Raw genomic sequence first — 17,105 nt, forward strand, 5'->3', positions numbered from 1 at the left:
GTGATGGAATGAGCACTGGGTGTTGTATGCAACTGATGAATCACTGAACTCTACCTCTAAAACTAATAATACACTATATTGTTAATTAATTGAACTTAAAAAATCACTGGGATCCTTGCATTCTAGAAGGAGCAATCTTGAAAAAAAAATTCAGGAATTCACCTCACACTGAAAATATGGACAGAGCTCATATTTTCGATTCATAAGGATGAGGTGAGAAACCACTTTATGTTGATCTAAATGTTATTTTTTGATTAGTTGTATTTTTAAAATATTTATTTGGGAGCGTGCGCATTCGCGCACACACAGGCGACGAGCGCGTGTGCAGGGGGGAGGGGGAGAGGGAGAGGGAGAGAGAATCTCAAGCAGACTCCCCGCTGAGCGCTGAGCACAGAGCCCGATGCAGGGCTTGATCCCGCAACCCTAAGATCAAGACCTGAACCAAAATCAAGAGTTGGAGGCCTAACCAACTGAGTCACCCAGGCGCCCCTTGATTAGTTGTATTTTTAAAATATTTAATCAAAAACACTTGGTCCCTTTAAATAGAGAAGCAGCCCGAGAGAGTGGTCGATCTTTACTATTTGATTCAAATTTGGATTTTATATAATACCCTCAGAAAGCAGAATAAAACAAGGAACAAAATGGCAAAAGAGGCTTTCCTTTTGGAAGACAGGGGTTAAGGATGAGGATAGAGAATGTTCAAGCAGCAGAAAGAAGGGACTGAAGGCAGAAGGAAGCTATTTTGAAAGTTTTTGACCCTAAGTGTGAAAGTGTGAAGGCACAGATGGGATTCTCATTTGCCGGAAGATTTTAGAGCTAGTCAAAGAGAAATGGTTTTACTCTGATATAGAGCGGGAGTGGTTACGAACAGTGAAAGAGAGTGGAGAATGATTCCAAAGTGGGCATTAAGATTAGAATTTAAAGAACAGAAAGAAATATAATTGTTCTATTGAAATGGAGTAAATATGAAGTATTATAAATTAATATTTTAATTTTTTTTCCTGTTTATGGGTCTGCCTTACCCATTAGGCTGTAAACTCCATGAAGTCAGGGACCCCATTTTATTTATCTTTATAGCCTTAGCACCTAGCATAGTGCCTAGCAAATAATAGTATCTCAAAATAATGTCTCTAAATGAAAATTAAACTGGTCACCTGGAAAAGGCACTCGTTCTAAATACCTACCTGAAGTCCCACTACCTTGGTGAAGCCCTCCATGACTGCTTTAGCTCCCATTTCTTTCTCTATCTCCTAAATTTCTATACCACTTTGATGTAGGTCACATGGCTAAGCATATTGGCCTATACCTAAACCATGTCTACATTGTTCTATAGCTAAACAATTTAAGGGGGAAGACAACCTTAAAACATTAAATACTGTAATTTTAACTCCTTGTATTGTTATAGAAAAAAAACGGGAAAAAATAGTGTGCTCTATACTAGTCTATCTCAGGTAGGCATGGATACTGCTTAAGTGCATGGCCATCTAATTTGCAGAACTATGCTAATGATGTAATTTAGCTTAAAAAGTGCTCACTGGGCAAACTGGTTTTTGTCTGATACTGTAGGCAGAAGAGGGAAACAAGGCTTGAGCCCAGCATCGAGGCAGAAAGCATGAACGGACAGGTAGGAGGCTTCAGTAAGAAACGTTTGCGCAAAATGGGAAGAAAAAAGAAAAGTTGCAGAGTGAAGCTTTTTCTTTTGGCCAGCCCACAAATGCCCAGCTGGGCTCACTCTTTTTGTAACAACCTAGGCTAGGCTAAAGATCCGCCCTTTTATATTACTTGTGGAGGAAAATAATCCTCTCGGCAAGGAGTTAGGGCACTAGGATCCTGACAATTCCATCACAATTAAAATGAAAAATTTTTGGAGGGTGGAGGATTTTTTTTTTTTAAATTTTGAAGTCTCTGAATTTCATCCCAGGAAAGCCAGATAGGAGGCAGACATCTGAACTTCATTTTTTTCATCCCCCTTTTGACCTAATTTGATTGGCCAAGCCCTAACATACTGCCATACTGGGTCAGGCTCCAATTTTGTTTCTACTCCAGGATATGGCCCTTGCCATAATGGAATTTACAAGTGAGAAAGACAGCCAATTAGACCAGCAATTACATAGAGTAAGAAAAGAAAAAACACTATGGTAGGACAAGTATGGGAATAGATAACAAAAACATATCACTAGTCTAAATTCTGAAGTTGAATTGGTCTTTCTAAATGCAAATCTGATTATGTCACACTCTTGGCTTTCAGCAGAAGTTCATTGAATACCTACTGTGTGCTAGGCACTGTGCAAACCATGGGGATATGATTAACCACAGAGAGAAGACAAAGGCATGGGTATATATAGGCTGGTTATCTCTAACAATGGCCTACCATTTACATAGAGGGGACATCTGCACTGTGCAAACATTTATCTGTTGGCTGTATGTATAGTTATGTCCCTCACACAAATTCTACCTGAAAAATGAGGAGAGCTGTTAGTGCTAGTTAGCATTTCTTTTTTTTTTAACATTGTTAAAAACATGTATTTTGATATAGTCTATGATAAATAAGTCAGTTGAGGTCCCATTCTGCCACAGATTCATCTGAGAGGAGCCCTGTGCCATTCAACTGGTGAACATCTGCACGATGTCCCATCTCTATCCCAGCCAGAGTGCACACCTTCCATGTTGTTCCTGTCCATTGATTGCTTCCAAATCCAGATAACCTTTATTCCCGTTAGCTCAAAACAGTTGGTCCAGGCATTCCAGGATCTGCAACCCCACCCTTGAATCCCAGGTAAATCACGAGAGGAAGAAAGCCCCCGCAGATGGCAAACTGGCCACCCTCAAGGAGCTGCTGCAGCTTCTGCTTGGCCTCGTGGCTCAGCGTCACCATTGTGGCCTAGTTGGTGTTTCTTGATCATACCTTGACTAAGGTAGCCAATATTTACGATTGGAACTGATAATTGGTACAAGAGTAATTATTTCATAGCTGGGAAGAATTATCTTGTAGAATGTAGTTAGAATCACAGGGAGAAGAAAGCACGGTAATCGCATAATGACAAAGAGGGGCTGAGGGCCTTACTTACTAACTCTTAATGTCTACATCAATGGGGTGAAAAGTTTGGGAACACTAGGGCTCAAGAGAAGCTTAATTGAGAGGGTCATGCTTAACCTTTAGTACCTGGAAAGGTTGTTTCAATGAGTATCTTCAGCTTTTGCACCTCTTTTGCCTGCTTATCCATCTTGATTTTGGCCTGTAGAATGTATGCACTTCCACACTTATTCTTTGGATCCTTGCCTGGATTGCCAAGGCACTTGAACTTCCCATTTACTATAATGGCCAGTCTTGAACACAGAGCCTCACATTCTTCCATCCTGGGAAAATAAGGAACCAGAGGGAGGTAGAGCTGGAGAGGCTCACCATGGCATGGTGAAGGCTAGAACCCTCAAAGAATCAGGCAAGTTCTTGGTAAGACTGGTATTTAGGACCCATGTAAGATTTGGGGGACCTCTATTGACTACATTCTCTTATAGTCAAAATAAAAACAGAAACCAAGAGGCAGATGCTTAAACCTGCAGTAAGAGCTCCAATCTCTTTCTACTTCTTTATTTTTTGGATAGAGTGTTCCAAAGAGTTCATCTAAGAACTGTAGGGTATTTCTTCTGGCAGGAATCACAGACTGTAATTCTTCCAGGGATATTAACAGGCCCTGGCAAGGTCATTACTAACTTATGTTCTTGGACACAATCACATGCCCATGGCACCAAGTGTAACTCCCCTCTTCCCCATCCCTCAATCAAGATACAAGTCACACCTATGGGTGATTATGACAATGATCTTGCCAGACTCATGGGTCCATGAGACTGTGTCCCAGAGGAAGTGTTGGGCCACAGGATCCATGCCAGAAGATGGCTTATCGAGGAAGATGATGTCAGGCCCTCCTAACAGGGCAATAACTGTACTTAGCTTATGCTTGGTGCCATCACTACATAGGGAAGGGTTTAAGGAGGAAAGGAAGCAAGGAAGAGAGAAGGTTATAAATTATGGTAATTCCTACCTACACCCAAGATTCGGAGATGCATATAAATACAGTGAAATGTCCCCTAACCTTGTCCCCAACACTTACACACACGTATGTGTATATGTATTTAAAATGTAGACAAGCAATCTCATGTGTCTCTATTGTTGACAAACAAGTAAATGAGTCCTGGAAGCATCTTAGTGTGTTACATTTTTTTTCCATTCTGCGTGAGAATTTGACCTTTGGTTGACTCTTTTTATGTTCTCCTGGCAACCAGATAAAAACATAACCCGTGTTACTAGGCAATACTGCTTATGGTAAAAATGATCCCTGATGGACAAATTATACCCGGGCAAGGAGAACTATAAACACCTGACAAAGAAACTAGACTTTGGGCTTTCTTGAGGGCAGTGATCCTCATCACTTATAATTGGGCCTCTTGTGGGGACTCTGGAAGCTCTGCCTTTGGAATTGCTCCCATGGAGCTTCTAAGCCAGGGAGGTTCCCACACCTATGCGATGTGGGTTTTGTCCTCTTGCATCTGAGCTGCTGCAGGGACTCGCACAAGAGCAGCACCTGGTGCTGCCCTGCTGCCATTTCCTGTCCTACTGAGTAGACTGGTACCAAGCATGGCTTATGATAATCCTGTGAGTTGAATATTCATTGACCCTAAGACCAACCTGGTGGGCTTGCAGAAGATCTCAGAGCTATGGGTGACGGTTATAGAGGGACTGGTCAGGTTGGGGTAGGTCTCATAGATGCGAATCTGGTTTGAATGGACAACCAGGGCCTCTCTTGCTGAGAAACATTCTCCTTGCTTGGAACAAGCTTTCCTTCAAATAAGAATGGTTGAGGAAGAGGCTGCACTGGCAAGGCAGTCCTACCTGAAGTTCTCCATACTTAACCTATAATGAGCCTCTTGAATATAGAGATTGTTTTTCATCAAATTTGTAAAGTTTTAACCCATTATTTCTTTGAATATTTGTTCTGTCCTTTTCTTTCTCTCTTTTCCTGGAACTCCCATTACATGTGTGTTGGTGTGCTGAATGGTATCTTACAGGTCTCTGAAGCTCTGTTCGTTTTTCTTCATTCTTTTTGTTTTCTGTTTTTTTTTTTCTTTCAATTTTTACTTAAATTCTAGTTAGTAAACATATAGTGTAATATTGGTTTCAGGAGTAGAATTTAGTGATTCATCACTTACATATAAAATGCAGTGCTCATCACAAGTGCCCTCCTTAATACCCATCACCAATTTAGCCCGTCCCCCTCCCACCTCCCTCCATCAACCCTGTTTGTTCTCTATTGTTAGAAGTCTCATGGTTTGCTCCCTCTCTCTCCCCGACCTTTACTATATCTTCATCTGTTTTGTTTTTTAAATTCCACATATGAGGGAAATCATATGGTATTTGTCTTTCTCTGACTGACTTATTTTGCTTAGCATAATACACTCTAGTTCCATCCATGTTGTTGCAAATGGGAAGACTTCATTCTTTTTGATGGCTGAGAGTCCATTGTATATATATGATATGCCACATTTTCTTTATCCATTCATCAGTTGATGGACATTAGGACTCTCTCCATAGTTTGGCTATTGTTGATAATGCTGCTATAAACTTCAGGGTGCATGTACCCTTTCGAATCTGTATTTTTGTATCCTTTGTGTAAATACCTAGTAGTGCAATTGCTGGATCATAAGGTAGTTCTATTTTTAGCTTTTTGAGGAATCTCCATACTGTTTTCCAAAGTGGCTGCACCAGTTCAACGCCCACCAACAGTGCAAGGGGGTTCCCCTTTCCCCACATCCTCACCAACATCTGTTGTTTCCTATGCTGTTAATTTTAGCCATTCTGACACGTGTGAGGTGGTATCTCATTGCGGTTTTCCCTGACAATAAGTGATCTTGAGCACTTTTTCATGTGTCTATTAGCCATCTGGATGTCTTCTTTGGAAAAGTGTCTTTTCATGTCTTCTGCCCATTTCTTAACTGGATTATGTTTTTTTGGGTGTTGAGTTTGATAAGTTTTCTATACATTTTGGATACTAACCCTTTATCAGATATGCCATTTGCAAGTATCATCATCTCCCATTCTGTAGGCTGGCTTTTGGTTTTGTTGCTTGTTTCCTTTGCTGTGCAGAAACTTTTTATCTTGATAAGGTCCCAGTAGTTCACTTTTGCTCCAGTCAGCTCTTCCCCCTAAGATGCTTTCTGTTGACCAAAAAGGAACTATTTGGAAACAACTTTATTGTGGCAGAAGGTTGTTAATTATCAAACTTTCTTGGTGTTGGTGTGTTGTGTCTGTTCTCTAGCCCATTTTGCCCAGCTATTCCAATTTCTGTGGAAGCTGGATCCTGTCTCATTAGACTTCTCTTTGGTTTGCATTCTCATTCAGTATTTGTGTCCTCCTGAAACCCATATGCCTGTCACATGTGATCAAATGTTCGCCTCGACTTCCTCTTATTAGTGATATTCTTACTTCCTCTTCTGACCTTTAACCAATGTAGGTTTCTGGACTTCCAAATATATATGCCAATCATCCGCCTTCTTAAGGAACATACTAACAGCTCCCTAACTCTAGTGTGTAATTGATTTTTGATGATCCAAATGCTCATTCTGAATCTATGATCCCGGAATAGAGAGTATCAGTTACCATAACATATTTACTCATTGGGTATTAGCTCCCCCCCTTATTTTTTCAGATGAATATACTCACTTTTAAAGCAAAATTCTTCCAAAGAAGAAGTGTAATATGCCTAAACACCACTACCATTCTTCTATTTAAGAGGCGATTCACCACTGGTAAAGACTAAAGAGGAGAAATATAGAATATTCAACGAAATGTTACCTGGGATCAAATATCAGAAATCCCATACTCCTATTTTTATATCACTCTTTTATACACATATTACTTCATGCATATATAAATATATATATAGAATATAGATGATATATATATTTATACATAGAATATAGATAATATATATTATTTATATATATATTCATATATAATAGAATATATGTAAAAAAAGAAAAATAGTTTAAAAAGGTCATTGTGTCATTGTTTCTCATTCCCCATCTCCAAGAGTAGAAAAATATCTGGCACACGGTTTATTGAATAATTCTCCTGCCTGAAAACAACCACCCCCACCAAACCCTCTTTTTATATTCATACCTCTGGGTATCTTTCTTATAAAACCTGTACAACAAAATCTGATCTATTCTTTTGAAAAGCAGCATCATAAGAAATGGCCATCTTCATAAATGTTGCAGGAAATTAACTGGGTATGCACTAAAGAGAAATTAGAAAATTTCCAGTGATTCTATGGGCTTGAGTTATAATCCTAGTTAATCCTATAAACTAGTTACTAGGGACTATTTACCTCTACAACAGTAGCTGCAAATATTTTGAGGGATGGTACATTTGCAGTGCCTATGGTAGGACCACCTCAAACTTGGGTCTGCTTTAGAGTCCAAGACTGGCCTAACCTTAGTTACTCCCTCTTATCACCTTATTTCTTTTACGGCATTTATCAATCTGTAAGTATCTTGTTTGTTTATTACCTCTGTTACTAAAATGTAAACCAGGAAAGGGACACTTCTTCTGTGGAGTTCTTTACTCCGTGTTCAGTGTTTAGTAGTACCTGGCAGAGAGTATGTGCTCAATATTTTGAAAAAAATGAGTGAATGAACCCCTTTCTGACACACACTCCCACATCATTTTTTCTGCTATGGGCTATGCAATGTTGGTATCTTTTGTATCTATTTGTGCTTTTTCTCAATTATGGGAAGTAGACTGTAAACTTTAGGCAGGGAGGATCTGTTTTTTTTAAATCTCAGTATCTCTAACATCAAGAAAAGTACCCAAAGAGGCTGTTTACTCAATAAAACTTTGTTGGATTGGCTAAGGTAAGGATTTGATTATAGCCACCATTCAAACTGGTTCTGGTGATGGTGGAAGGGTAGAACCTTGTATAGCTGCAGTGACCACTGTAGCCTGGATTCCCCAGGGTAGCCCTGGTCTCTGTAGCTCTTGTTTCGACATTTAACAACATAGTTGGACTGACATTTAGAGGCTCACTAACAAAACCATGGGCCATGAAAAAGCTGTAAAGGCACAAGATTTTGCTGATAAATCTTTCCAAATTCACTTTCCTTAACTTCCTTAGCTCTGTTAATGGTTCAAGTTCAGATCCATGTGGCTGTTCTTTAATCATTTATTCCCCACAGACTGCCACTAGTTTTTTTTTTTTTTTTTAAGATTTTATTTATTTATTTGTCAGAGAGAGAGAGCGAGAGCACAAGCAGGGGGAGCGGCAGGCAGAGGGAGAAGCAGGCTTCCCGCTGAGCAGGGAGCCCGATGGGGGACTCGATCCCAGGACCCTGGGATCATGACCTGAGCCGAAGGCAGACACTTAACCAACTGAGCCACTCAGGTGTCCCATGACTGCTACTAGGTTTTGCCACTTGTTCTTTAAAAATGATTTCTTACATTTATGCTACCTTCTCCATTACTACTATTTCACCTTCATATATAACGATATCCTGAAAATATTATATGTGCAATTATACAATGGTTACATAAAAGCCTGTGCTAGATATAGTCTTCCAAAATATATTTTATTCTTGACAATCATCATTTTTCCCTGGGAAAGTTTTTCAAATATGTGGGGTGTGTTTTTTTTTTTTTTGATACCACACACCACCATATTGTACCTTTCTCTTAATTTTTTAGTGAAAGACTCTGAGTACTGCATGCAGGCTGTGTAAAATCCTATTCTTTCATTCCCCTTCTTGGCTCTTCATCCAGGCATATTTTAACCTCTCTCCACTTTTTAATGTTTCACCATGACCTATCTACAAAAACAGATAAAAAACCCCAGCAAACTTCTCTCCTGGCAAGGGAGTTAAATTTCACGTAAGGGCTGGGATAACAGTGATCTGACTGAACTAACTTATGAATGGCTTAACCTTTCCAAATTTGTGTTTCTAAAAAAAGGTGACTTAATTTAATGAATCTCTAGTAAAGTAAAAACACCAAAAGATAACCTTAGAAACTAATAAAAAGCTACCCAATTATGTTGCTGGAGAACCATAATTTGGGAAGTATCCAGGCATCTTCTTAAAAGAGTGCCAGTTTTTACACAGTTTCATTCTGTCTTCATAGTTGCTGGGGGTCTCTAAGGGAAGGAGTAAGTAGGTAGAGGATCAAGCTGGTTTGTACAAAAGAGTGGCTGTAAGTTACCTATGCTTATTTAACTAACTTGGGAAGAAGGCAGAAGGAAGCCAGAAAACTAATGGACAAACTGTGTCATCAGAACACTGGTTTTAAGTAGAAGGGAGGTTGGAAGAATCAATTACTTTTGTTTTAATTTAAAATTCTCCTACAGATGAAAATGTGTATATCTTAATATACCACATCCTCCCCACCTTGCACATCATCTGACCCTCCTGAGAATTGCTTCAGTAGTGAGATGGGAAAAAAGGGGTAAAAATTTCAGTGAAAGCTGGTGTAACTTTAGAACACTCCACAGGAAATTCAAATACACACCAGGATAATGAAGATCAACATCTGGAATGTTAAAAAAAAAAAAAAGGTAGCTGGTCAGCTCAAAGCCCTTTTTCCCTTATGACTGGTTTTCTCAATCTGGACACTACTGGAATTTGGGCCAGATAATTCTTCGCTATGGTGGGCTATATGTATATTGCAGAATGTTCAGCAGCATCCCTGGCATCTATCCTTTAGATGCCAGTGGCACCCACATTCCCAGCTGTGACAACCAAAAATGTCTCTAGGTATTGCCAAATATCTTCGCAGGACAGAACTGGACCTGGTTGAGAACTACAGCCTTATTGGAATAGCAATTCCTTTCTTTTGAGAAGCAGTATGTTATTAATCCCTACAAGAATTGAAGAGACTAGCTCTGAAGCCAGATAAATTGAGTTTAAATCCCAGTACACCACTTTTTTAATCTGAGTAATTGTGGATAAGTTACATAGCCTATCTTTGCCTCTGTTTTGTCATCTGTAAAATGGGTATCCAACAATACCTATTTAACTCGTTATTAGCTGAGTTTATACTCATATAGTGCTTAGTACAGTGCTTACATTTTAAGTGCTCAATATTAATGAGTATTATTAGGGAATTATGGTTCTGCTGGTTTATATGACACATGCAAATTAGAAAAAAGGCACTCCATGCCACATTTATTTATGTGGTGGCCCATGGAGAACTGATCTTCTCTCACTTTATTTTTTAAAAATTTTTTTAAAAGATTTTATTTATTTATTTGAGAGAGAGAGAATGAGAGACAGAGAGCACGAGAAGGAAGAGGGTCAGAGGGAGAAGCAGACCCCCAGCTGAGCAGGGAGCCCAATGTGGAACTTGATCCCGGTACTCCAGGATCATGACCTGAGCCGAAGGCAGTTGCTTAACCAACTGAGCCACCCAGGCACCCTTCTCTCACTTTAGACATGAGATCTAAATGGAAGTTGAGATCTTTTTTTGTGCGTCAAAATGATTGGCATACATAGTCTCAGTAAGATCAATCGGAATCCTTCTAGTCCTTTTCTAATTTGAGTGGGGTCAAGTTTTCTCTGATGGTAAAATGTAATGAGGTGAGTCTATAAGCCAGAAGCAGCAACATCCCACTCTGGGAGTAAAGACTAATATAGTAGAGGAAATTAAGCTAACATGCAGAGAGAAAGAATGGCCATGATTTAGTGCACAAAATCCTCACAGTTAGCCTAGTTCTTGAAGCTTGGTTGTACAATTCTGGTGGTAGATCCTTGAGATCCGTTTCTTTCAGATGGATCCTTTATTTGGCTGTGCATAAAAATCACCTGGCTGGTTAAAATACAGATTCTGAAATCCCACTGCCCATCTCATGAAAGAGAAGCTCTTCCGGTGGGATTCGGTCAGGTGTATTCAAAGATAACCGTCTAGGCAAGCCTGTCTACTAAAGGTTCTAAAGATGTGTGAAGATCATATAGTGGGCATAATGGGTTTAAATGGCTTCATATAACATGTCTGTCCATTTAAAAATAGCATTCCCCCATTCTGCAAACATTTGTTAAATGTCTACAATGTGCCAGACACAATGCTAGGTCCTAGAGGTACAAAGACAATTAGGTCTCTTAGATAGATGTTTTATTCTCTAGTTCACACTTAAGAAGATGTTCTGTTCAGACACTATTAAAACTTTATGTCCCCAAACACAAAATTATGTCATTTGTCAAAACTGTTGGTTTTCAAAAACCATCTAAAAAAACTAGAAAAAACTAAAGGCTGCCAGATTCCTTAAAGTCTTAAAGCATTTTAAAATTCCGTTTTAAATACAAGTTTTTAGAAATAAATTTACTTATTTTGTAGTTACTGCACGCACACACTATATTTTAACACTGAAAATACATACACAGGACAATTTCAAGTAGAAATCAAATTAGATGACACGGAGTGACTTAGTCCTGTACCGGGTAAAGGGAAAAAAGTCTTTTTTAATTTTCCTCGGCATTTCAGGAATCAACCTAAATTTTCCAGAACTTTTACAAAGCTAGGGCACACTTTTGCACACCACTTTGGCCTTCGGGCCTTCAGCAAGGTAGGGCTCTGCCCCGAGGAGAAAAGGACGGGAGGGACAGGTGGGAAGGAGCTACGGGCAAGGAGCCTGCGGGCACTCACCCAACAGCTCCAAAACTCCGCGGCGGCGACCCCCACTGCGGCCTCACCCCGAGAACTGGGCGAGGCGCTCGCTCCTCCCTTGGTCCCACAGCCATCACCACTCCCACGCCGGAGCGGCACGCTACGCTCTCTCTGTCCGCAGCGCCCCAGACACCACGCTCCCTCCTCGGCTCCGACCACTCTCAAAACTGAGCTCACGGCTCGGTTTCCCCAACTGGCCAGGCTTCAGACGTACCCCGTGACGCCCCTGCGCGTGCGCCCCGCTCCCTCAGCCCCAGCGCGGGTATCCCAATCCCTCGCCCCCCTGCGCGTGCGCCCCGCTCCCCAGCCCCAGCGCCGGTAGCCCATTCCCTCGCCCCCCTGCGCGTGCGCCCCGCTCCCCAGCCCCAGCGCGGGTATCCCATTCCCTCGCCCCTCTGCGCGTGCGCCCTGCTCCGTCAGCCCCAGTGTGCATTCCACCCCCTGAACCTCCGCCGCTTGCGGCCCGCCTCTTCAGGCCGCGGTGGTGGCGTCTCGTCCCCTTCAGCTTCACGCAGTGCGCCCCGCCCCCCTCAGCCCCTGCCCGTGCCTCCGGACTTCTCAGCTTTTATCCTCCATACCCCCACCTCCTTCCGCTTTCCCTTAGCAAGCCCTATCCCTGCCCATGCACCCTACACCCTTGGTCTCCCACCGTTTTTTTTTTTTTTTTTAAGATTTTATTTATTTATTTGAGAGAGCACATGAGAGGGGGGAGGGTTGGGAGGGTCAGAGGGAGAAGCAGACTCCCTGCTCAGCAGGGAGCCCGATGCGGGACTCGATCCAGGGACTCCAGGATCATGACCTGAGCCGAAGGCAGTCGCTTAACCAACTGAGCCACTCAGGCGCCCGGTCTCCCACCGTTTTTGTCCGCCTTTCTACTTACCTGTTCTCTATATCCTGCAACAGGTCCTCTTCTTGTGAGGCCCTCTTGCGCCATGCCCTCTTTATCCATTTACACCGGTTAACACTACCCATCCTTGATTAATGTATTACCTACGTATGCTTCGGAGATTGAATTCGTTTGTGTGTGTGTGTTTTCTTCTTCAGTTTAAATTTTTAGTTTTTGGATGCCGGAGGACATGGTGTTTCTCTTCCCTAAAATGAATGGAATGGAAATAAACCTCTAACAAAAGAGAAAAAAGGCAAGGGTCATGAGTGGATTAATAATATAAAAGATTTGAAGTTGTAAACACAACGGAAGTGTGTTGACAAATGAAAACAAGAGAAATCAGGGGCGCCTGGGTGGCTCAGTCGTTAGGCGTCTGCTTTAGGCTCAGGTCATGGTCCCAGGGTCCTGGGATCAGCCCCACATGGAGCTCCCTGCTGGGTGGGAAGCCTGCTTCTCCCTCTCCCACTCCCCCTGCTTGTGTTCCCTCTCTCAGTGTGTCTCCCTCTGTCAAATAAATAAATAAAATTAAAAAAAAAAAAGAAAACAAGAGAAATCAACTGTCACCATGCAAGTAAGAGGGGATACACTAGATCTGGGTGCAGATTTTCTCAGTGGAGTCCTGGAGAGGCCCAGGACTTGGAGTTCGCATGTGATTTGGAGATCTTAAAAATATGGGGGGGGGGATATATATGTTAATTATATATATAAAAATACATATTTGTATATATATAAATACATACATATATGTAATTTAAAAGTATCTAGAATAGTTGTGCCAGTCAGGTAGGGTACAGTACCCAGATGACTCCAAGTGTAGAATCCTCAGACATTAGAAAAGCCTGCAAGTGCTTAAAGCCAGAGGATGCTTTTTTAAAAAGGAGCCCTTAGTGGGGCAAGAACACTTTGAAATGAAAAATACCATTGCTTAAAAGAAACAATTAAGGGCTGGAAGACAATATGGAGGCTCTATCTAAGAATATAGAAAAAAGAAAAAAAAAAAAGAATATAGAAAAAAGAAAAAAATAGGGGAGAAAACAACTTACTAATGTAGGAGATCTCACATTTGAATAATAGTAAATACAGGAGAGAACAGGGGAAGATAGAGGGGAGCAGTTATTAAATAATTGGGTTGGGTAACAGGATGAATACAAGTCTTACACCAAGACTCCTCCTCATGAAATGTATGAACCCCACGCATAAAAGGAAAAAGTCTTGAGGGGAGGAGAGAGCTGGGTGTGTTCATGTTTGGAGTGGAAACTGTTTACCTACAAAGGAATGCTAATCAGCAACCCGGATGTTAGGAGACAGTGGAATAATATACTATTTAGAGTGGATTCTGTAGGCAGACAATCCCTTCAGTGTGAAGTAAAAAGAAACACTTTGAGCCAAGCAATTACTCAGAAACTTTACTCCCCACTCTTGCCTAGAAAGTTACTTGTGGTTTCACTCTAGCAAAAAGAGGACAATAACCAAGAAATAGGAAGATACAGTATACCAGAAAAAGTAGAACCCAGGCATGTAATAAAATGAAATACCAGGATTATGTTGTATAGAATATTTAGAAAGCTATCTGCCCAAATCTATGTTCATAGAATGAAAATAGTTTTCTTGAATTATGATTACCCAGTATTGGTATCAAGTTTATATGATTGTTTATATGATTGTTAGTATCAAGGTTATATGATCTCATAAAATGAGTTTGACAAAATTTGTAGTTTTTATATTTTCAGGAAAAATTTATAAAATACAGATTCCTTGAAAATAGTTAAAACTCATCTAGGCCTTTTTTTTTTTTGTAGCATCAGATGGGATGAGTTTTGATTAACATTACCATTTAAAAAATAGTTATTAATCATAGGTCTCTTGCATTTTTGCATGACTTGCAAACAGAAGCACTAACTGCCTTTTTGTTTTGGACTATTTTTGCAAGGCTGATTGTAGAGCAAACAGCCTCGAAGAGCGATCATATCTCCCTCTGGACCAAAGGAAACATTTACTGCATTTTTAGTATAATGAGAATGTTTCCTTCCAGAGCAAAGGTAGAGCAGGTTTATTTATGGCCCATTATAAAAGATTTGGGTTCCATAAACCCAGGGTTTCTCTCCTGTAACACAGTCCACTGAATGTACAGGAATTATCTGGCTCTCTTTGTGTTGCCTTGTGAGAATTAGGATTAAAGGACTGGCACAAATATAATCTCTGACTACTGCTATTGCTGTAACAAATTCCTGTGACTTTGACCCAGGATTCCAGTGTCTTCTGCCAGTACTCGTGAAACTGTGGTAGGGCCAACTTGATAACTTTCAAGTAGGGTAAAATCTCAGATCCTTTACAGTTCAGTTCTTCACAACAGGTCACTTATCTTCATCTCCAAAGATTACAAATTTTCTTCTTTGGGGGTTCAATTTGTATATACACATGTGCACACACACAGAAAAATACAGAGGCAGAGGGAGAAGTCCCTCTGTGTATCTAATTGTAGGAAGCAATCTAGACAAGACATAATGGTCACTGGTTGGAACTGAATCTCATAGCACTTTTATTTCTTGAATACTTTCTGTTTTATCAATATTAGCAATGGTCAGGAAGACTTGCTCCAGTGTTATCTGACTGACAGAATAGTCTTCTAGATTGAATAGCACTTTAGCTTCCTCCAAAATACTAAACACCTTTAACAGAAAAAAAAAAAAGATGGTATTACCATTGTAATTTCCCCAGTGACCTTTTCCCCACCCAGTCATTCCCCAACTCCTGCCAGGCGTATGCTTAGAGACAAAAAGACACAGAAGGGGGAAGCTAGAAAGTAGAAGGAAAAGATGGTTGAAAATAGAGAGGAGGCAGTTTCCCATCCTCATTCTCTTGATAGTATGGAATAATAGAATTTAGGGTCATAAGTCTCAAACTATAGGGGCCTTTGGAAAATAACAAAGGTTCTTCTCTGCCAATGTCAGGTTTCCATTCCATATGCTTGAATCTCAATGCCTCCTTCTATCAGTCCTCTATTACACATAATGCTAGAAGAATCTGATTTCTAAAATCACCTTTCCCCAGCAGATTTCCTTTTTGGGAATGTAGTAGCTAATAATCCCTTGATGCTCCTGGTGTATGATGTTACCTAAGAAAGGAAAGTAACAGAAAGGGCCCTGTATGTGATAAGAGTTTTACAAAATTCCCAAATAAATACCATTCCAATTGTTCATACTAATGGAAGAGAGAATATATGTTAATACAAAAGACAACATAATCCCAAAGCCCATTCTCTTTTAGTATATTGTCACTTTGTTAAATATTTCAATAGATTTACTTCCACGTGAAGTATGGTCTTAATACCTATAGTTTGTAAAAATTACAGAGGGTCAGATAATCACAGCAAGCTCATACACTTACTTTGCGAAACCTGACTTATATGAATCCTAATGTTCCATTGTCCTGAAACTGCTCATAAAATTTGGGTGTGGTTTCTTTCTCCAGGTGTGTGTGTATGGGTGTGTGTGTGTGTGTGTTTAGGGTAGGATCTCTACACTATTCTTATGACTAGGCAGTCTTCATCCTAAAGGAAAGAAAAAAATCGTAATAATAAAACACAAATGTGAAGGCATTCACCAGGGAAATGGGATATTACAGCTTCTGAAAATACAGTAGTAATACTGTAGCCATTCCTAATTGATAGGATGCACTTATATGTATTATCACACAATTGAAGATAATTGCAAATGGAATTAATTGGAATTAAAATATTTTTTAAAAAGTACATATCAATAATACTGATTTTATCTTGTCGTTAAGTCCCTAAATATCCTCCATGAGGTAAAATGTAAAACTTTTCAAATTGGGAAATACACCAAACATAAACTATGTAATATGTATGGAACATAAATGTACACTGTATGTGACAATGGTACCTATGCTTGTAGTAAGCGTAGCATAAGGAACAGCGATGCTGAATCTCTATGTTGTACAACTAATATTAATGTAACATCGTGTGTAAAATGTACTCAAGTAAGAAAATTAGACACACATGCAGGAAAGTGAATAATGATGAAAATACTAACATAAAAACTTTTGGAATGCAGCTAAAACTATCTAAGAGGAAACTTTATGCTTTATATTATAAAAGAGGAAAGATTAAAACTAAGTAAGTTAATTATTTAATTAAGAATTTAGAAAGGGAGGGCGCCTGGGTGGCTCAGTCGGTTAAGCGACTGCCTTCGGCTCAGGTCGTGATCCTGGAGTCCCAGGATCGAGTTCCGCATCGGGGTCCCTGCTCAGCGGGGAGTCTGCTTCTCCCCCTGACCCTCCCCACTCTCATGCTCTCTCTATCTCATTCTCTCTCTCAAATAAATAAATAAAATCTTTAAAAAAAAAAAAAAGAATCTTGAAGTCAGACAGATCTTGATTTGTGTCCTTGCTCTGCTACCTACTGGCTATGGGCAAGTAATGTAAGCCCTCTAGTTCTTTCATCTCAAAATGGGCCAACAACCATACCGTTCTCATGAGAACAAATGATACCATGTAAGT

The 17,105-nt window shown here is 40.2% G+C and overlaps 1 protein-coding gene and 1 pseudogene across 1 annotated transcript in view; both read right to left on the reverse strand.

The window, feature by feature from the left end:
* Positions 1-2,371: 2,371 nt before the first annotated feature.
* On the reverse strand, positions 2,372-5,317 carry LOC145721566 (mitochondrial import receptor subunit TOM7 homolog pseudogene; annotated as a pseudogene).
* Positions 5,318-15,115: 9,798 nt separating this feature from the next.
* LOC102748372 (phospholipid-transporting ATPase ABCA3-like) overlaps positions 15,116-17,105 on the reverse strand; it is a gene marked incomplete at its 5' end in the record, with an annotated part of 211,336 nt that continues 209,346 nt past the window's right edge. Inside the window, 2 exons of the mRNA XM_081818872.1 lie at positions 15,116-15,256; positions 15,629-15,702. Of these exons, the coding sequence (XP_081674998.1) occupies positions 15,116-15,256; positions 15,629-15,702 (215 nt within the window). The remainder of the gene's footprint in view (positions 15,257-15,628; positions 15,703-17,105) is intronic.

This window comes from Leptonychotes weddellii, chromosome 5 (assembly GCF_054177405.1).
Source record: "Leptonychotes weddellii isolate Sample4059 chromosome 5, ASM5417740v2, whole genome shotgun sequence".
Classification (NCBI taxonomy): Eukaryota; Metazoa; Chordata; class Mammalia; order Carnivora; family Phocidae; genus Leptonychotes; species Leptonychotes weddellii.